General features: G+C 38.7%; 1 protein-coding gene across 1 annotated transcript; it reads right to left on the bottom strand.

Annotated features, from left to right (window-relative positions):
• Positions 1-431: 431 nt before the first annotated feature.
• On the bottom strand, positions 432-22,067 carry CASP7 (caspase 7). The gene is given in 8 exon segments (XM_069020053.1): positions 432-2,018; positions 2,554-2,692; positions 4,035-4,210; positions 4,684-4,812; positions 5,680-5,828; positions 20,527-20,639; positions 21,899-21,955; positions 21,957-22,067. Coding segments are annotated over 8 exon segments (1,098 nt in total). The 3' UTR covers positions 432-1,794.
• Between the last annotated feature and the right edge of the window lie 1,108 nt (positions 22,068-23,175).

The raw sequence follows: 23,175 nt of genomic DNA, 5'->3' as shown, positions 1-23,175 counted from the left end.
CTTCCAGAGAAGTAACAAATACTGAAATGTTGGCTGGACATGGTAAACCAGGAATATCCTTAATGCCAGAATACAGCTTAAGATGGAGCTATTTGGCAGAAGCAACAAGGAGAACACTTTCCTATGCACTGCTAGAGCACTGTACAATTTACTGAATAAAGGGCAAGATCAAGTACTGGTAGATCAGGATATTTCCAATAAAATATTTTCATTAACTTAGGTTTACTCCAAGAGAGGATGTGGCCTGTTCAACCCAAGTTACCCAATGCCAAATTACTTTTCTAATCTACCTTTCCACTGACATTGTAAACCTCCTCCTGAAAAAATGCCAGAGACCACCTGCATTCTTTAAAGAGAAGGGGACTGGGATAAATCTTGGTTGGTTTTTACTTCAAGAGATGGAGTGACAAACATGCAGATATACAAAGGGAATTTTTTAAAAAAAGGTCTTTATTGATATCATGCTCAATACATCCGTAAAACAACCATTTATTTAATTCAAACAACTGTGAATTTGACTTATGAAAAAAATATATGTCTCACTATGTCACAGTATTTGTAAGAAAATAAACTTAACAATTTGGTAACTTGGCTTTAATGCTATGCACTTATTTCCTCAGAAGATTGCAAAAGAGTATAGAGTACATTAACTGGGAAAAGGGTGAACAACTAATCCTTTGTCAGTTTAATCAAATCATTAAACTTACTTTTTTGAGCTAGCTACCAACTAAAGTGAATATAAAAAGTAGAAACATAAACATCACCAACATAACTCTAAAACACAAAATCAAGACCATACAGTATCTAAGAAGGCACTTCTGGTTTCTGATTCAAGTAACCATTTCCAATTTTGGCAAAACTCCTCACAAATAGAAGTTAAATCTAAACATACATTTGTTACTGGAACATAGAATTCTATCTTTTCAACATCAAGTTTTCATGTTTTATGATAAAGCCTTGTCATTAACTTTCTGATGGTTCAAAAGTTCTGAATCAACAAGCAGACATTTTTATTTCTGCAAGCAGAACTGCAATACCACTTTCAGGTTGTTCTGTCAGCCAACTGTCAGTTACAAGGCAAAAAATCTCTACAATGGTACTCTAATATGGTATCATCCAAGTAAAACTTGCCAATCTTTTACAAAGATTTTAATTTTGATTGTCCTATTTGTTAAATTTCCATACTGTTCAGGTAAATAATTTAAAAATATGGATTTTTTATACATTCATCTTACGCTAGAATGATGATTAAGTAAACTGACTTCCATATTAATCACAGAGCAACCATTAGCCTTCATTAATAATGTTCATTAAAAGGAAATGAATATATTAGACTAAGAAACACCCTTTTAAATAGCTACAAACTCTTTTTATCACTGGACATACCCATAATATGATGGTCTTTGGAAATTTCCAAGGAAGTTATGGTTCCATGAGCTAGCAGTAAACGAGAAGGGGTCTCAAGATTTTTTGTTTTTATTCTTAATTTACAATCTGCTTTCTGGGAGAAGCCTTTATGGGTCAGGTAGCTGACTCATCTTCAGCAGCCATAAATCATGACAGCCACACCAAGGGAAACTGAGATACAGTAATTAGTGATAGCTGCCAGGCTGGCCCACAGCTTCTTTAAAATATTGCATATTGTCCATCCATCAGATACCCCAGCTTATACAACATAAAGATCTAGTGTTATTACACTTCTGTTATTAAAAATGTGTTACTCCTGTTTATAATCACATCTCCACCCAAAACCATACCCTGATCTTTCACCACTGGCTGTGTTACAATGCACTTTCAGAAGTAAAGTTCCTTAGTGAGCATGGAGACCACGCAGGGAATCTGCTTCTTCTCACTGAAGCGGGGATCGTCTGACTGGGATTCGAAATTCGTAGCCACCACGTAGTTGACCCGTGTGAGGATCTGCATGATCTCAAGCTGCTTTCCATGCTCATTTAGCACAGAGCACAAAGACTGCACAAACCAGGATCCTCTTCCAGGATTTCTCCAGGAGTAATAACCTGACAGGAAAGACAACAAAGAAAATACGTGGGGTTATTTTTGCTCTTTTGCGTGAAAGATTCTGGGAAAAGATTAACAGTGCACACACAGAAAGCTGAACTCCTAACATTTTGTCACATATCCTGCTTCATTAAAGTTGAGGATAATGTGTATTAGCTCTCCAAACCTCACATTAGTAAGGTACCCTTCCACATTTGGGCATTTGGGAAACTGCAAGAAGTAAGATGTCACAGGTTTCCCCTCTGAGAATAAGTTTTGTGCTGTAACTGTTCCTCTTCCTGCCTTCATCACACATTCAACACACTGGGACATGGAAGGGCAGAATTCCCAGAAAACAGTACTGCCTTTGCCATCTGTAACCTCCCTTTTCTTCTACAGCCAGTGTAGATGGGGTGGGTACTCAGTGTACACTGGGCCTTTGTGTTTTGTCCATCAAAGTACAATGTATCACCACTGAGGGTCCATCTATAATCCAGTCAATATGGATGGTGAGTTTTCAGGCTTTTACCCTTACCCTGACCCTCTTTTACTTACCTGGCACTGTGGAATATGCAAACAGAAAATCTGCTTCCACTGGGATTTTGTATCTTGGGTTGGCATCTGTTTCCAGGGTGTCATTGGCAGGTCCAGAGTCAGTTTGTATACCTTCATCAAATTCAGAGCCTCTGCAGGCCTGAAAGCAGAGAAGATAAACAGAATTTGTCCAATAAGGAGGAACAAGGTACTACAACAATTAGTATTCATCAACATTTTTAATGGATTCAGTTCTAAGCAGTACTTCACACGTATTAGAAGCAGAGATGCAATTCTGAGGGATATCTAATTGTTCAGTGATAAAGTGACTAGCTTACCCATTTTAAATATACATCCTGTAAGTAAAGGGAGGTAAAGGTGTTGAGGTTGTGCATCTCAGTTGTTTGTCAACAAGTGCCATGTCAGTGTTAGTTTATTGTAACCGTGATAAATTTTACCAGTTTAGAGTCATCCTCTGCACTCAATTATTACATAATGCCTTCATAAGTGCAGTGTGACTTCTGGATAATTTCTTTACACTTGACTTCACAGGTGGAGACTCTACAGTGTGGGCAACCTGTTCTAGTGTTTGACCACCCATTACAAGTTTATTGCAATTTTAATATTTTTCTATTTATCTCTTTGATTCTTAATTTTCTCTTAATCATGGGTTTAGCTAAAGGGCACACTGGGACAATGGCATGGGTGGGTAATTTTCAGCTCTTGATCAGTAGCTTTGACTGACAGTTCTTGCAAAAGAACAAGCCTGACTGGCTTATGTAACAGGGCTGGTTGCCTTTATTAAGATAATTTTAAAGTCTATAAAGTAACCATTTCCAAAGTGTAATTAGAAGAAACATCACTTTAGTAGTATGAAGAGTCTAAAACAGACTCAGTTTTCACTTTGAGGATGAGGATTAATTGATGGAACAGCCTAGGGAAAACCACATCTGCTGCAACTCTTATATGTAAATAATACTATGTATTATGTAAAAAAGAGAATTCAGACCCATGGTATGTCAGTTAATACTGCTTGAAACAGCTCTCTTTAAAAGCTTAACTAACATAGAATTAATGACATGCTGATTTAAAAATGCAATATAAATTTTTAGGCTACTGACAAAGGGAAAAATGTTTCTTTTAGCAGAATACAGTAATTTGTAGAGGCAGCCTTAATAAAAAGAGACCTGGACAGTATTATTCCTATTGAAAATCATGTCGTGTCTGCACAAAAATGAGTTTATCTTTCTGCTTTGAAGTTCATATATTACCAAGAGAAACCATGTAGAAAATTACAATGATAATATTCTCATATATAAATTTTCTTTTAAAAACAAACAATACATTTTGCCCCCAGACAAGTTCTCTCAACACATCTTTCACAAAACCTCCAGCAATATTCTGTAAGTCAAGCTACAGGGTTTTTGCTAGAGCAGACAACCAACAGAGCAAGTTTTCCCCACTGCAGCGGTAGGATACTGTATTTACCTTAGGGCTATTACCTGAATGAAAAACAGTTTGGGTTTGCCTATAAGGCTTTTACACTTGTCTCCTCTGAACAGTGCAGTCAAACTCTTGATAGCCATGGGTCCATCTGTGCCATAGATGAGCCCTTCTTCCCCATGGCTTAGGAGGATACAGGCAAAACAAGCAGCATCACTGTGGTTCTCCTCAGCAGCTACAAGGCAAATACTTCTTAGTCAAAAGGAAGCAACCTTTTGAATTGAAATTATATTTAGCAAACACATTTTTCTGAGGCTAAATATATACTGGGGTTCTAATAAGAAGGAGTGGATCACTTTTTACAATGTGATGAGTACCTTGAGTACAGGGATGCATCCTTCATTTGACTCTGAGTTTAGCACACTGGAATCAACAGGCTGAGCTCCTTATCTAACATGTCAAGGCTCTTCACCTCATACACAGGACAAGTGCTTCACAAGAACACTGTACATTTCTGAATTGATGCTGGGGGATGAGGTGGGGAATTAAGCCCAGTCCATTCAGAAAACAAATCCTTCCATATAGAAAATTGCACGTGTGGGGCCTAAACAATCTGTTCTACTTTAACCTGCTTTGAGCAAGGAGTAGATTCAATGACTCCCAGAGGTCTGTTCCACTCTAAATTATTCTACGATTCTGAATTTTTACCTTGTTTCAGTAATTTTTCCATATCATCACGGCTTCGGTCATTGTATGTATAAACCTCAAACCCTAAGTTTTTAAAACTCTTAGCAAGATCTCCAGCATCTTTATCGGTGCCATTGCGTGTGCCCATTCCTGCCAGAAAACAAAGAACATGGTTCACTGCACATTACACCACTCAAAATGATTCACGTGTTCAAAGGCAAATTTTTAAGTTTCTAATTGATAAACTTAAACAGTGTCTTGGTGACATGTTTTTAAAACAATCCTCCAACAGCACTGAGAACAAATTGTGAGATTTTAAAAATAATGCAATGTTCAGTGTTAACACATATCTTGTCCTGAAAAATGCTGGCATGCCTCCAGCACCTTGCAACACAGGACCTCTAAGGCTGATTCATCTCCTTTTGGTTATGCAGGGAAACACAGGCACAAAGCACCCCATGGAAAACCTGTTGGAAAATTCCCCTGTTATACCCAGTAAAAGGAACTGATACACAATCTTTGGGGAAAACAACTTGCTGTGTTTGCCAAGTGTATAGGAAAAGTCCTACAAACCTGATTAGAACACAAGTATCTGCCTACCTTGAAACCTCATGTGGTCTGGAAAGTTAAATGCAGGAGTGTGAAAAGAGCACAGCTACAGCTATTAGCTTTTGTAGCTCATAGCTGTAGCTCAGGGACAGAGAATTTATAACGTGGGTTGCAGATGCCAAAGTTCAAATTTTAACAACATAGTTTAAAACTCTGGAACAAAGGTTTGGTTTGATGTTGATACAACAGGGAGACATGGTCTTTGAGACATATACTCAAAAGATGTTGAAAAGAGCCACTCTAATGTAAGTGTTAGAGAACAGCAAAAGTTTTAGGAACAACTATTTATCAAAAAAGGATAAATACATTCATTAAAATTCCATGTCCTAAAAATAAAATGCTTATTGATTAAAGAAAGTATAAAAATTCTATGGTCTGTAATCAGTATCAACAAAGGAAGAACGTTACCTGTTTTGTCTTCAAAATTTTTGTTGTTTATAATAATACATTTGCCAACTTTCTTGTAATCCATATTATACTGGAATGTGGGTGTAACAATTCGGTATTGATTACTGAGAGAGGGCTTTGGCTGTTCTTCTTCTCCATTCTTCTTTTTTCTAGGTGAACCACATGAAATTATTGTTAGTGACCAGTCACATGCATGGCCTATTTATCGTAATTCAAACCATTCGTGCAGCCCTGCCCAATGTTTTTCCTTCTCTAATGCTTGTTTTCTTCCTCCACACTTCGGATCGAGGCATAAAGATCTTGTGATTTCCATGAAGGGATTATTGTGTGTGGTTGGATTCTGACGAGGCAAAGTAACTCTGGAGTGAACCGCAGCCAACAGCAGGACACACAGATCCTGCCCCAGAGATAAAACTAATGGCCTACATGAAGTGAGGCTGGCAGTAACCTTCTGCAAACTGCTTCTGGACATATATTAGTTTTACTGTAAGTAATTATTGAAACAACAGACAGATTTCTCTTAATAGCTATTCCAGGAACATGAAGATATGCAGTTTACCCAACTGTGTGATGAGATTTGTTTACTGAATCACCATCATCCCTAAATTCTGTGAAGATTAAGACTAAGCAGTAGGCAGTTTCTGCTTATGAAGGTTATAGATGTGAACAAACAGGTCGTGTGTTAATTTGGTCTGCCAAAGAGCAGTCTGAACCCATGCAAAACCTGAAGCACATTTTAATGTAGTCATTGGTACCTGAACTACACATCAAATAAAACCCAAGAAAAACCAAACTATTATATTAATTAAGTTAATAGGTTATATTAATATATGTTCTCTGGTTATACGGCTGTGAACTGATCTTTTTGCCATGTACAGGAGTCTTAGATTGGATTAGAAAGAGATGCCAAGGGATGGCACAGACATTACTCACAGATTTAATCTAAATGAAGTATTAACACCACATCCATTGCAGCCAGCATGCACCTGACACATAAACATGAGGAACTCAGCAGTGCTTGCTTTTAGAGGTGGGCTTTTTGGTCCAAGCAGGTGGCTTCATGTGTAGTTAAGATTTCCTCATGCAGAAATGAAGCCAGTAAGAGCCTATAAAGAGTGTGATTCAACCTCAGAATTATAAGCAAGCTTTGGAGCCAGCCCAGTTAGAAACAATGCTCAGGAAAGGGCAGAATAAGCTACTGGCACCTCTCCTATTTGTTCCAGCATCCAGCTTCCAATAGTGTTTATTGCTGATGACTGAGAGGAAAACATAACCTACTTTCACAGCACAAAAAACTGTATAATACACTTTGGTTATAGCAAAATTAGAGTTTTCCTATAATCTCAATTAATTTAAGTACTTTCACTATTCTCATTCTGACATCTTCCTAAAGAATTATTAAGCTATTTGCTTCAATAATAACCTGTAGACATGAGATTGCTATGAATAGATTAAATATTGTTTAGGTAATCTACTTTCTTACCTGCCTGATTTAACAATGGTTGTCTTTTAGCTTTAAGTGTCCTCTTTTCTATTACTAAAGGACAAGATTAATTGGAATCTATAATAAACCTTTAAATGATTCATCATGTATAAATGCTACTGCAATTCAATTTCAAAACAGCTTCTTCTTATCTTGGAGTGTTGTCATGTTCTATTACAAAGGGCCAAATTAAATAGCTGCACCTGGCAGGCTTTCATTATGCCCTTTTTACATGTGACCATCTTAATATCATGTCCTCTTTTAGATTTCCCTTAGAGGCTAAAAAACAAGATATTGAGGATTATGTCTGATGTTCTGGAAATACAGGGGTTTTTTCTGACAAATTTTAAGTATGGGTATTCTCCTTGTATATCCTTCTCAAGGTCTCTGGAAGCAATAATTAAATATAGTTTGAGTCAAGAAAGTTGAGAAATGGTTCTTAACAATTTTAAAGAATTATTCAGAGATGTATGATGCTAATATTACATTTGATTTTCAAAGATATCTTGGATTCTTATTTTATACCTAAAATTCCTCCTGGTCTTCCATCACCTGACAGTTGTTTGTCAAGAGAGAAAAACAAATTTCAAAACAACAAATAATCATTCAGGTCCATGAAGGGGCATTTCCTCAGCCCACAGATTCAAGTTTCTACAGGTTTATCTGGCTTCAGTGATTTCCTGAAAAAGTTGTACAACCAACAGTGGCTGTTACAGACTATAGGATATTTTCAAGGGGATTGTGCATACATTTATGTCCAACCCATGAACAGCTGTGAACACTTGGGACAGACCCATTTGAACAGTATCAAGTTTGCACTGTCTGCTCTCCAAAAATGCTGGAAGTGATCTATCTCTAGCCCAGAAATCAGGCAGCCACGTTACCCCACAAAAAGCCTCACTGAAAATAGCAGCAGGGGTTAAGTGGCATAGCGATGTGGCCACGCAACTTCTCTGAAACCACTTCACTCCCAAGTTCAATAGTTTGCACTCATTCATGCAGAAATACTCATGAGTTTAAGGGATGTAATTCCTGATGCTGGAATTCTCAAAAGCAGCCAGAAGCTCTATGCCAGTCAGTGGCAAACGCCACACACAAGCCTTGGCAGCACATTTACCCATTCCTTTACAGAGGTTTTTAGTTTTGTTTCACCTGGTTTTGCTCTAACGATTCCTCCCAAGCCAAACAGGTTAATGAGATACTAAAAAAACCACAGCATGGTTATGCCTATCACTTCTTTACTGGCAGACAACAGAAAGTTCCAGAAATCTTTTGGCACCAGTCCAAACTGAATGAATAAGGAAGCAAAGGTTATAGATTATACTTAGCCTGGGCCTGCACTCCAGACAGAAATTCTTTTTTTGAAGATTCTGGTTCCTGTGCCAACACAGCACAATATGGGACCTGCCTGCCTGGACTAAACTGACAGTGTAATGTCCAACTTTCCAGATTCAACAAGCTAAATCAGACCTTGTAATGATAACTAATAGTTATAAATTTGTAATAATCAGTCCTTAAGGGAAATGTCCTTTCAGTGACAGGCTGGATTATGATTGAAAGCCTAAATCTTTATTTTCTGATCCTTGAACTGGACACCTGTTAATATAAATGTTTACCGCTGTTCTTACTAAGCTTTCTAATCACTCTATTTTCCAAAAGGGTTTCCACAGGTTAGTTATATGCTGTTATAAAATGTTTTAAACTATGTGCCCTCTATTTTATTTCTTTCTGCTTCTCTGACATCTAGTTTCCCTCTTTCAGGATTCAAACTTGCCTGGACTAAATAGAAAGTTGAATTTCCTGACTGTTTACTCATTCTTCAGGTCTTAATTACAACTGTGCCATTACTCCTAACTCCACTAGTGGTCACTGATCCTTCCCTTACACAGAAATATTCTTCCCATTGGTGCTGTCACATATTTCATGTTCTTTCCCTCTGGTCAAGAGTTCAGCAAAACTAAAACTCTACTCTGGCACTTGCACATTTTCACCCTCACTGTGTCCCTAAATCCAGGCCTTAGGCTTGACAACAGCATCTTTGGGAATGTGATTTCATCAGGTCTAGAGTCAGTCGGTATCAACCCTGTGAAAATCATTATTATCAATTTCTCACTTTTCAAATATAAAACTAAAGTTATCTGTACCATTTATCATTTTATTACTGAACTTTTAAATAGTAGTAGTCAAGTGTTTTATCAGCATGAGTGGCTAAAATTCTGTCAAAGTCAATGGAGATACCTCACTTGCATGAGTAATGGACTTGTTCATCTAAAGGACTCCTACTTACCAGAACAAACCTTCTTTTCTCTTATACTTGGAGGAAATTACTATTTCAATATGGTTCAAGATTTAAGGATAAAAACATCACTGCAAGATTTAACTATACCTTAACCTTATTTAGAAAAAATAAAGCAGTGTCTCTTAGCAGCTGAGATTTCCTCTCCTTTGGCTTCCTTTCTACTGGCACCCTCCCTATGCTTTTGCTACCATACATTAGTATGACCTACCAAGGTATTAAGAATCCATGTGCAGGACAAAGCCTTCCTTAAGCATTGTCTTTATTCATCTGATATTCATCTAATCCTCTGCCTGGCTATTTAAGTGACTGTTCTTTCCCAGGCAGAGCTGTTGAAAATAAACTCTAAAAATGGTATTACAGAAGGATATCTAGGTTTTAAAAAAACTATAGTCCCCTTCTCTCCCAGGAAAATTAGGGCCTTTTGTTGCTGTGCTGCAAAATGTAAGCAGAGAGACAAAAATTCTACAATTCTGATATTATTCAAGGGAGCTGACATTCCAGCTTGGGTGGAATTCTACACTGATTCCATTCATTTTTATTTGAAGTACACACACAAAAGGAGAGAACTCTTACTCTGCTCTATGCAGTTCAGTAAACTTGGGCTTTCCTGGGTAAGAACTATCTCAGAATATGATGACAGTTTTACTCTGGCATACTTCTTTCATACAATGTGCAATCATATATCATTTTTGAATGACTGACAACATGTTTCTGTTAAAAAGGAAATTTGCCTTTTAAAACATGGTGTCTTTGCAAAATACATCACTTGAGTCCTTCTGGAGTCCAAATGCTTTTTGGCATTGGAGAATAGTTTTATTCTAGTTTCTGTCACATTCTCAGCCTTTCTGTTGAGTCCAGGCAAGATTACAGCAGTGGTACAGTGACAAAGCCCACAGTACAAATATTCTCAGGTAATCCATCAACACCCACCAGAACCTTCATACACTTAATTGTTGTGGGATGCAAGGGGTCTTAAACTGCAATGCTCTTTAATCTTTTACAAACAACTGAGATGTTTCCCTTAGGACTTTGACATTTGGGGACCTCTTTACAGGTTTCATTTGAATAAGTTCCCCATTAATTTACAATACTGTGGAGTGCATGGGACAACACATTAGTTCTAAGGCCTGTGAAAAAACTTACATAGCCTATATTGCTGATTTATTTTTATGCAGTTTGTGGGGCCCTATGCTGCTCTTTCTGTCTAAGGAACTTCACTCCTTCCACTGTTGCATGCGCAGTATAAATTATGTTTGTGACTACTGCTCATTGCAAATGCTGTTTGCTCACCTAGGGAAAAATCCTGGACTGGACTTAATTTATTTTAAAAGACAGCAAAAGGATAGACAGAAAACCATGAAAATGCAAAGAAGATTGTGTTTGAATTCACAAGGCATCACTAAGCTTTGTGTAGTAAAACTGAGTGTGCTGGAGACCCATTTAGAGTTATTCTTCCAAAAAAAAATGAAAAGGAAACAGAATTTATAAATTAAACAAACCAACATTCAACATTTTGCTATATTTTTCTACCTTAGCCTCAACAACTAGTGGTCTGATACAGTCTCCATAATTTGTATGGCTGATGCTTTCTGATAATCAAGCATTAATGTCTCTTACTTCTACATAACCTTCTCTTCAAGCCACCAGCTTTAATACTTTTATCCAGGTTTAATACTTTTATCCAGTCTAAATTCACTGTACTTAGTACACCTCTAATTACTGTACACTCCCCCCACTCTGAATTTTTTTAAATCTTGAAACCTGTTGTCAATAACAAGCAAAAGACACTTGTTAAACCTGACTAAAGCTTTTTAGATCTTAAGTTCTTTAAGTCAGACTCTTTGCTCTTTGTCAGATCCATTTTGGTAGTGTCACACAGATTTAGAGTTGCATGCAAATAATAGATTATCCTGTTGCCTTTTGCCATTAATATTGCATCAGGTTGCCAGAGCAGCAACATTTCTGGACAAGAAGAATGTGTCACTATTTGAATTGTCTTTTGTAAAAATGAATATTCCTTTACTGTTAAAAATAAGAAAGCATAAATTATTATGGGATAAAAACTGAACCACAAGGTTTAGACCAAATACTAAAACTGTATTACAGTGCATTCGAAGGTGCATAATCAGGCTTGCAAATTATGTGCCAGCAGAGAAACTGGAAAATAAACCTTAACAGTTGAAACAAAATTCTCCTGAGGAAAAAGGGGCCATACTATTTGTATAAGAGGAAGTTCAAGTAAGCATTGCATATTTTCAATTTCCCTATTAGCAGTTGTTAGCAAATGACTGCTGACTTTGATAGATGAGCACTAACAAAACAACCAGTCCTTAGAAGGCTATTTTAAAATATAATCCAGATAGATGTCAAAAGAAAAATGAAAAAATTTCTAATATTAAAATCAAGATATTGTCCCACAATAGAAAGCCTTCATTCAGCAGAAAGAAAAGTGGCCTTACAAAACTGCACATAAAAGTTCCCCAAAAAGCATCTAAACATTATCTCATCTATATTGCTTACCATGGCAAGCAGATGTCTTACACAAAAGGCATGAAAACTGACAGCTGCAATTTAGAATAGCAAACATAAACAACACAATACCACACACACATACACATACACAAAAACCAGTGCTCCTGGATTTCTGTTCCCTGTCAGGATCTTGTTTCATCTGTTAAAGAAATTCAAAACTGCAGTGAAACATTCTAGACTGGTAATACTGAAGTCTGAAGCTCGTATTTATTGATGATATATAAAGTCCGTGCTGTCCTTGCATATTTATACATTGCTTTGCTGAAATGCCTAAACTTTGAAAGTCATTTTTGGGAAAGGGCAGAATAAAGGGAAATGGCCAGTGTGCTTCCTGCAACACCACTGCCCACGATGAACACACTCCACTTTCCTCCCGGGAGCAACAGGACTGCTCAGGCAATAAAATAATGACTAAATGTTCTCAAGAACAGGGCCATAAGAATTAATTACCCTTCAGTTTCTTTTTGAACTGCCAATTACTTCAGGACTTCTTAAGGGCATCTTTGGAATCAGATTGTCAGCTGACTAAACAGAGACAGTTCAAAAGTCAACAGAGGCAAAGCCTTTTACTTGAAGGAACCTGAAGTTAGGAACCTACTAGGAAAGTACCTCTTGTTCATTTGGAAATGCATGTCACAGGCCTTTCAAATAACTGTAAACACAGTAATTTTGAACAGAAAATATTGCTGTAGCAGTCTTGAAAGAAAGGAGTTAGGTAAACAACAAGATTATTTCCTTGAACTTATCAAGATAACACTAGAGCTGGAAAGGACCTAAGGTATCATTAAAAAATTCTTTCCAAGACTGGATTGAGTTCATTCATCCAAAAAACCAGTGTCATACTAAAAATATTCTTGATATGATGTATGTAGCAGTACTGATACAGATTTCACAGAAAATCTGCAAATTTATTTAAAGAAATCCTGGCATTTCCCTAAGTTTCCTAATATCATATCTGAGAGTACAACACAGAATAAAATATATTTCTTAAGACCATATGCTAGCTATGCTTTGCCCAATTAATTTGATGAAAGGTATTAAACAAACCTAAAGGAATTGTGCTTCTGCTGTCGAATAACTTCGGGAAAGCAACTCCATTCTCTGGGTTTTAGTTTTTCCATTAAAAAATGAAGCCTAAATAAACTTATTTCATAAAGCAATTGCAGATCATGTGGCTTCTTTCCAGGGGGATGGTCGTGCAGAAACTGAATGCCCCAAGCTCTAACCAATGGATCCAATCTCAGTGTCAATCCTGTGCCATGTGCTCTGGGATGACCCTGCTCGAGCAGGGACGTTGGACCAGATGACCCATTGTGGTCCCTTCCAACCTGAGCCACTCTGGGATCCTGTGATTCTGTACAGTAAAGTAGAGAATAATTTTAAAGTCCACTATTTTGTGCATCTGTGCAATGTTTATGCTCGGAGTGTGTGGGTTAGCTTACTGACAGGTGCCTCCTGGAAAGAAAATGCATGAAACAAAGGCATTCTTGCTGCCCGCTTTGGAGGTTTACAGTGGATCTCAGCCCAGAAACAAATTCCTATCTTTGATTACTGCACATTAGTTTCCCTGAAGAGAGGAAGCTGTTAATGCCTGTGTATGACTATTTAACATCAATTGAAACTAAATACATTTTAAGTACCTCATTATAAGACATTTTTCACGCCCTAAGCCACTCTTGTAGATTTTTTGTTCCATTTCAGTTTCAGATGCATCTCCAATTAGGAGAGAGAATCTTCTCTAAAAACCTGGAAAACTGAGAAACTCAGTCCAAGACAACTGAAAACTCACTGTGTAATGAAAGAGTTGAGCTGTTTGAAAGAACAAGCCTCAGACTGCAACTTCTGGCATACTTTGTAAATGTCTTTTGAAGTTCTGATAGTTGCATCTAAATATGTCCTCCTGTCTTTTTAACTATGTGTTAGTGATGGCCTTAACTAATTCAAATCAAAACCATGACTGCAATTTCATTTATTATATGCAAATGAAGCAGACCAAGTGCATTGGGACTTGAGCCAGCTGCACTTTGGACAAAAAGTTTCAACAGACTAATACCTAATATTGTCCACATTTCACAACAGTTAAAAAAAGACAAAAGTAAAAAGAAAAGAAACAGGTAGCAGTGTCCTAGTTTTGTGCACTTAATATTTTAAGGATCACTTACCACCCACACGACAGTTTTGTGGTGTGATGCCTGCAAAACAGAGTTCTAAAGTCTCAATGATCACTTTGTAATTGAGATTCAGCTTCCCAATTAGCAGTGTGGTATCTGCCATGCAGGCTTCACAATATTGAATGCAACATAATAGCCAAATAACATCCAAAAGGTAAATTTTTACAAATAAAGAATTTTGCTTGCTGAAAGGCTTTCTGCTCATTTCTAGAAAACCAGCACATCCATACCTTCCATGGGTGTTCTGGAAACTGGAATCTTGCATGATCACACCCTAGGTAGTATAATGTACATAGACAACTGACAATTATATGCAAAAAACCCCCATGAAGCTGCTTTTACCTTTCATAGGTACTAAGAGCAACTAACAGGTACATATGGATTGCTTGGAAAATGACTCAAAATAAAGCAAGCCCTCCAAACACTGATTCTCAGAGAACACTCTGGCAAGAATCAGCAATTGCAAAATGCCAGTGGAGTCACAATTAGCTTGCAATAACCATTGAAACTAAACTGTTTTAGGGTATTAACTCATGATTTTTCCAAACAGGTGGCAGAGAAGGAAGGAGGCGAATAACATTCTACAGTACCTTGGCTCATCATCAAATGGTACTCCACACTGCATCTGAAAGCAGCTTCAGCTTGTCCTCCAGAGCAAGTCTGATCTTCTCTGCTAATGCTAGGAGCCCACCATGCTCAGGGTTACATTGCAGAGAGAAACAGGATGCTCTGTGTGCTCAGGCCCCAACATTCGCCTGTGTCAGCAGTGGGTCACGCTGGACTGTTCTGTGGGGCTATTCAAAGCCCCGTAGCCATCACCCTGCGAGCTGAGGTCATGCAGGCCTGATCTACCTCTGCTGACAAGCGGAAAACAGCTCCCATCACTCATTCCATCTCTGCTCCTATGTAAGAGTACAGGAAAACAGATGCTGAGATGGAGGTGGGACAGCAGACTTCACTTCGTGATACGTCTCTCTGCCTTCTGTCAAAACCTGATCCACCAGTACTACAATATTTACACAATGAATGTTTCCAGCAAAATAATACAAGTTAACATGCATAGTTTACAAAGCCTCTCTGTATTTTAATTAGTACAAATATTTCCTACATATTTACCCTCAAACAGTTTTTGTTTATTATAAATTTGTCTTAATTTTGTTTGGATTGCTTTGAAAGCTTAAACATCACACTACATAATAACTGCCCTCCAAATTCTGTATGATACAGCCCAGAGTTTGTTGTAATGAACGAAATAAATTACTGCACTAAAAAGTAATTAGGATACTTGACTGTGATTACTGCAGATACAGTTCCTGGATAATCCAGTGTTTGCTGTGCTTCACAATATGAAGTCTCTAAGGAGACTGGAAACAAATATTGACCATGAATTAATTAGTTCTTATAATATAGACTAGGTACTAGTTCAAGATACTTGGGCTTTTCCTGTGTGGTACATTCAGCAAGCATCCAAGAGGAAAGTAAACTGACCACAGTTTCCACTCATTGTTAAATACTCCTGCAGTGTTCTCCAGAAGTTGAGTTCCAGATCTAGCAAAAATTGCTTTAACGAAACAACAATAAAACTCCCCCAAAAACCACACACAAGAAAAACCCACCAAAAAACCCCACAAACAAACAAAAATAAAACAAACAAAAAACCCAAACCCCATCTGACTTAAAAAAGAGTAATAAAAATGAAATATCCTTGCTGTTCCATGTTACAGTCTCTTTATTGTCTTTGTAGGAACTTTACCAAACTATAGATTATTTCTGAAATTTTATGTTTGGCACTTTGGGGTGAACATAAACAACAGATATTTACCTAGTGCTAAGCAGAACAAACAAACAAACCCCAAACAAAATTTAAATTATATTGTGGTAGGTTTTGGAGCTGTGACAGTAAAAGGAAAGATCATCACCCGTTTACAGGACAGACTAAGGCACACAGGGACTTCCTTAGAGACATTAAGGAAACATGAGGCTGAAACAGGAGGTCAGCTCAGACATCTGAGTTGCAGCCCAGAACATAACTTCAGATAATGATTCATCAGCTGTTATTTGCTTTAAAGTAGCTGGCTATTTTTAGTCTAAGGATAAAAGAGATACTTTTTTTAGCAGTATTTACTTTAAAAGGTCTGTAATATTCTGATACTGAAAAATGTGTAACAGAATGGACAGCTCTGGAAAACATATGCATCTGTATCACTGTGAAGCTGTTCTTCATAAAAGTTCTACCTGAAAAGCAACTTATTTTACAAATCAATATTAAAAAAAAAAGCTCTTGGTAATCCCCACACAGGACACTTATGAGCTGGACTTGATCCTTGTGGATCCCTTCCAACTCAGAATGAATGTGATACTGTGAAAAGTGGACGGAAAATAGCTCCCCAGAAGACAGAGGAACAACAGAAAAAAAGAGCTGAAACAAAGACAACTTTCCACACCTGTTACAACTCCAAACCTGAGGTTCAGCTGAGGATGAATCTCAAAAACGAATATTTATTCTTTGAAGGACAAGGCTATTTATTTTGAGAAATATGGCTATACTGAGACAAGGGTCATGAAGTTAAAAGAGAGAGCCTTTGGTAACATCTGTGCTTCCCCACTTTCATGTCCTGTAACCCAAATAAACACTGTACACATGAAAAGAAGCTCATATATCCATGAATCTTTTTCATCTAAATACTAATTTACAAACCTGGTAGATATCTTAACAATATAACTATCACAACCAGTGAACTGCAGAAGGCTTGATGCACACTGACATTTCCAGGAAACTTTCAAATTAATCAAAACTCTCGAATTTTATAGTGGTGTGACTTGACAGAAATAAGTCTCTTACAGATATTTTGGGTTTGCAGTGTTAAACAACTAAAATAGTCTTGGTGACTATATGCCCCACAAAACCTCTCAAATTCCTCAGTGGGATTTTCTTACAATCCACTTCATGTGTCTGCATTGAGGGCATTACAGAATCACACACTTTCAATTGTAACTAAGTATTTGTAAGAATTTTTAAATAGATATTTAAATTGTGGTTTTGTTTCCAGATGAGAACAGGAATATTGACTGTAAAACAAGACAGTAGGGCTGGAGCAGATAAAAGTAACCAGAAGAAATATGGTTCTATACCATTAAATTAGGATAAAACTGGTACCTAGATACTACTAACAACCACCCTCTTCTGCACTGTTTCTTCACTGAAGCCCACAAGCAGCCAGGATTTTTGACAGTGCAAGTGCAAGTCTACCAATCCTTGGGAATTTCTGGATGCAGCTTTTCAAAAAAACCAACTTTGAGTAAGAGAAATCTTAGCTCTACTTAACACAGTGGAGCTGCAGTTTTATTCCATTTCATATTACATTAACTTTGCTGGATGCTAAAATGTGCTTGCTGCTATAAATCTCCTAATGTAGGTCCCCAATAAAACACAAAAGATACTAAATGAAGATATTAAATCATCTTGTGGAGAAGCAAGACTATATTTAAAGCCTTGAAAGTGTAAAAGGAGCACACACAGCATACAAAGAAAAGACTTATATGGGAAAAATTCTATTAGCTAGATAAAAAAATAAAATACACATTTGAAATCCTTAGCTCAATCTTTCTTTAAACACATTTTAAACTTTTTCGGTGTGCAGCCTTTCCAGAACGTGTCCTGATATTTTTGCTTTCTGAAACAACTTTTTGCTCAACTGCAACACAGCCCAATTTTTGTCCTTCCTGCAGCACACAAAATTAATGCCCTCCTGCCATCTAGTGGCTAAAAAAACCCGGAGCCAAACACCGCTGGCGGATTTAATCCAAAACTTCTTCCAACTTTTTCCCCACCCAACAGTTTTTCCTCACCGACATGAACTAAACATTAGCACTTTTCCAAAGAGAAGGAAATACATAGAAGATAATTCCCCAAAACTGTTGAGCTGTCAGAAGAATCTGCCCATCCTGGCTTGTTCTGAGCCTCGTGGCCTCCTTGGTAAAGCAGCCTCACAGACTTCTCAGAGAGAAGTGAGTAAGATTTTAATTTACTTCTAGTTATTTCTCTTACAAGGTAATCTCCAGTCACAGCCAGAGAGTGGCAAATTGCAGCTGTGAAGCTACAGGAAACAGCTGGTCTGTCTACACAGCTTTGAATTTAGCTTCTCAGTGCTCTGTTCTCTCAAATTAAAATTAATGTGCTTATTTAACATCACAAGTTACTTGTTTTCCTATTGAACTTACATATGTTAAGCAATGGGACATGAAATGCAGTGAAGAATTTCATTGGAAGTATACACAGATGGTGAAGACTGGGGTGATGAAAGAAACAAAAAAAGGGACAATAAAACTGTAGTCACTCTAAAGCTTTCTAGTCACCTTATCTAACATGTACTCATGTTGCCAAAATGAAGCTTTGGCAATCAAGACAGAGAGCCACACTGGTTCAGGTAAAAGTAGATCTAGCCTGGTATTGGGTAATGACTAATAATGAGTCTGAAGAAAATAAATTGGATACCAAACATATTCTCACAGAGACCTGACTTAGGATCAACTTCACCAAAGATCTTAATATCAATATTCCCACTGGACCTTTCTTCCACACATACATCTGATCTCTTCTGAACTTATCTAAAATCTTGATATCTGCATATCCCCTGGCTTTAAGTTCTACAGTGAAAATCTACGTTAAAATTACATCTTAACACTTTAAGGTTTTAAACGTACTGCATGAACCTTCCATTGGATGTCCCCTAGATTCCCTGTGAGGCACAAAGAATGATCCTTCTCTCTTCACTTTCTCCTTTATTACAATCATAGTTTTAGCTCATATCCCATCTTCCTTTATCCTCTCACACTCCTGTCCTATCTCCCTTCAGGCCAAAGAGTTTTAGTTTCTGTTGGACAAAGATCTTGTCTCCATACTTCAATTTTTAAGACCTTAATTTTTGAGTACCTCATTCCTCTTTAAGCAATCACTACTATCTTCAAGAAGCTCTGTTAGGTTTCTCAAACATATTTTTTTCTACAAAATCTAAGTTGAATTCTCTCAATTACCTCATATTTAATCTGAGCAATTTTTTACTTCTGAAGAAAAATGTTGCAAATTGCATCTTCAAGGAGTTCCCAAAAGACGAATGCCTCAAACTGATGAACAGCCAAATTATTTGAAAAATTTCTTACAGAAAAAAGTCACAGAAATGCTGACTATTGCCTTTTCTTTGGAAATTATTAACTTTGAGTTGCATAATTTAATTACAGTATTAGCACATCACCTCTTATAAAGAAGACCGAATCAAATATCAAAACACACATTTTATAAAGTTGAAAAGAAACCTTTGAAAAATATTTGACAAGATTTAGAAACAAATGATACATTTGTATATTTGTTAAAATTAGTAATACACATGCACATCATGAAATATGTCTGAGGAATGATAAAATGAGACAGAGAAAGTACAATGGTTTGCTGAACAGCACATCAAAAGTCTTCTAAGACTAAAGCATCTTCACTTCTCTCACAATTTTTTTACCCCTATTAAACTCATAGAATAAACAGCAAAAATTGAAGTATACTAGCCATGTACTTTCTCTGAATTATACTGCTCACTTTAATGTAAATGTCCAATAGCAAAAAAAAATCAAAACCTCTCCGTAAATGCATTAGCTTTTGTATTAAATATGTCTTAAAAAATCTCACTAAATCCAATGTGAAGTAGCCATCTGCTGACATTCAACAGCATTTATAAACTCTGCATGTTCATTTTCCAGCTTTTGCATTTCCTATCAGATTTATCCAGTGTTTTCAGGAGTACAAACAGTAAATAGTGCTTGCTTCCTACTGATTTAACAAAAGTTAAGCTTCAGTGAGACTACTATGCTTTAAAATGAAAGGCTTTTAACGTGTTCTGTAAAGGGCTACATCTCTAGACTTGTGAGGCTCCTTTGTGCTGCACCCGAGATGGCACATCCAAGCTTTAAAGTAACTTAGACACTCAGCAGGGGATTCCAGTGATGCTGGAGATTAGCTGAGTTGAGTGCAGTAAAATAGGTAATTAATGGCATATTCAATTCCCAGCTCCACCAAAGGTCGATGTTTAAGATGTGGGGCTATAATTGATGCTAAATGAAGTTGGTGGTCTCTTAGCTGCCCAGTAAAACTTATGGGAGATATTACAGGTTTTCCTATAGGGAGATTCTATAAAGAAATGCTTTAAGGTACAGACCAGATACATTAAATTCATACAACATAAACCACCTTTCTATTAAGACCATCTATAGCATTGTGGACATGGCAAACTGAACACAAATTACGTTTCTATTATTAGAAGGGTACCACAGCAGCTGATACAACAACAAGAATGGGGGTACAAGTAATAACTTACTTTCCAAAAAGTGAGAACCTGCTGCTTCTGTCTGGCCTTGCATCAACTACATCATGGCCATCTTCATCACCTCCCTCTCCAGTAGGGAGGTCATCACGCTGATCCTCTGACATCTACAAGTAAAAGTACAAGAATGTAAGTGTCCTTCAGTGAGCACTGACATTTTAGAAATACTTCTGTAAACCAGACTGTTTATGGTCTGATTTATAGAAGATATGTGTGAGGGTTTTAGTCAGTTTTATTGTATAATATTTCCTCAAGAAAGAGTGGCCACAAATTTCTGGTCCTGTACTGCTGTGGCGTTGCACATGTTCAGCCACCTCTATCATCTTGTGACAGTTACCAAAAGGAACTTGTCTAATACCACTCTCAAATATGCAGATTAGAGTAAAATTAAAAATAATTTTATGGTGAGAGATCACAGAATCACAGAATACAATCATAAAACAGAAACAGAATATTCTGAGTTGTAAGGGACCCACCAGGATCAACAAAGTCCAACACCTGGCCAACACAGTGTAGTGCCAAGAATCACACAATGTGCCTGATTGCGCTGTCCACATCATAGAAATAATTCCCAGGAAGTTTATCATGGTCTGGAGAGAAGTATATTGGGATGAAACCATGGGCAACTAACATCAAAATATTTGTATCTGCAATTCTGTCCAGTACTAAAACACCCAGAGAGCTCCGGTTTCTTTATTTGCATATACACAGTCAAATGTACGTAAGTGAAAAAACCCTGTGTATTTTCTACGGGTGGTTTTAACGTAATCCAGATCATTAAGCAGTTAGGAAACTACAAGAAGAAAGGGCAGCACAATGATCTGCACCAGCTCAGCGCGGCGAGAGACGCGCAGGGCAGACGCTCCACTCAGGGTGGGATGCACTGAAACATCTCGTCTCTGGTTCCAGATTTTCATGAGGAAATTAGCAGTGATTCCTGCCCCTTCTCCATAGTTAGGCAGACTAAATTTGCTTTTATCGTCCATTCACACGTTTGCATAGAGCTTGAAACCCCGGACCCCTGGCAACAGCAGCAGCAGCAGCTCAGAGGCCACCAGTGGCTCCAGGGCTGCCCTAGCTGGCCGGGGAGCGGGGCTCTGGCGGAGGTTTGGGAGCTCCCCGAGAGCAGCAGCAGCTCCCAAAGCTGGGTCTAGCCTGGGCTTTGACAAACACACACACAAAGCAGGAAGAGCAGCGCGCAGGCCGCGGGCGGCAGCGCCCAGGAGCAGCGCGGGGGCTGCCCGGGGAAGCGGATCCGCAGCAAGGAACGCGCATCCCGAGGGGAGGAGGGCAGGGCAGGGGGCCGGGGACAGGGGCAGGGGGGAGGCAGGGGGCAGGGAAGGGCTGGGAAGGGCCCGAGGCTTGCCTTGCTGCTGGGTCCGGCCGGGCGGGAGCGAAAACGAAACTTAAAGCGAAACTTAAAAGCGAAAGCAGCGGGCGGTGCCCCCGGGGCGGTGCCGGGGCGGGGCGGGCTCCCCTGGCTTGTCCCCGTCCCCATCCCTGACCCTTGTCCCCGTCCCCATCCCTGAGCCCATCCCTGTCCCTGTCCCCGTCCGTCCCCCCGTCAGGGTCTCGGGCGCAGCCCCCCGGCCCTCCCCGCTCCCCAGGTAATGACGGCCACATCACAGCGAAACCGAAATTACCACTTTTTAATAGCTGTGCTCTGTCACACCCCCGCGAAAGAAGAGCCTAAAGTTTCATGGTGACACGAGATTGTCTAGATCTAAGGAAAATTTTCCCCTTATATAAACTTCAGTGGCATTTCCTTATCCTCCCAATTATTCTGCGTGTTGCATCTCTGCTAATTATGATATCCCACTGTGTAGCCGTAGCATCAGGCCCAGCAGTCCAGTACATGGACTGAAGATTGGCACAGTCTTGCTAATTACTCCTGGATGCAGGCTCCGATCCTGCAAAATCATACACCTACCCAGCAGTGCGTGGTGTTTAACATTCACTACCTGAAGAGATTTACATCAAAGAGACATTTTTCAGTGTAACTGCCTCCTAATTGGCACAAAACACAGGCATGGTAACAAACAGGCTTTGCTCCCCGACAGGTCAGTGCCTCCATGTGATGGAGGAGCACTTGCCGTGTGTCTGCACGCTGCTGCTGGGACCGCTCCCTGCTTCCTGGGATTATGCCTGTGGCTCCTGGTTGGATGCATAGCCAAAGTTTTCTCTTGAAAATCAAACTAACAGAATCTTATAGTTCCTCTCATGCCATCTGTTAGCTGCTTCTTTTCAAGAAGACAGCATCACTTCCAAATGCATAATGGATCACCATGGACAACAGAGACTGGAAATGTATAGATTGTGGTAGATACAAGAGGGGAGAGGAGAGGAGAGGAGAGGAGAGGAGAGGAGAGGAGAGGAGAGGAGAGGAGAGGAGAGGAGAGGAGAGGAGAGGAGAGGAGAGGAGAGGAGAGGAGAGGAGAGGAGAGGAGAGGAGAGGAGAGGAGAGGAGAGGAGAGGAGAGGAGAGGAGAGGAGAGGAGAGGAGAGGAGAGGAGAGGAGAGGAGAGGAGAGGAGAGGAGAGGAGACTGTAATCACCAGCAGTGACTGGCAGTGGCACCTGAAATTCAGAACATCAAAATATGCTTTTCTGATGATGTGTATGGGTGTTACCCAGGAAATCCAGAC

The sequence above is a fragment of the Aphelocoma coerulescens genome, chromosome 6 (genome assembly GCF_041296385.1).
Source record: "Aphelocoma coerulescens isolate FSJ_1873_10779 chromosome 6, UR_Acoe_1.0, whole genome shotgun sequence".
Lineage (NCBI taxonomy): Eukaryota > Metazoa > Chordata > Aves > Passeriformes > Corvidae > Aphelocoma > Aphelocoma coerulescens.
This window is presented reverse-complemented; position numbering and strand designations above follow the sequence as displayed.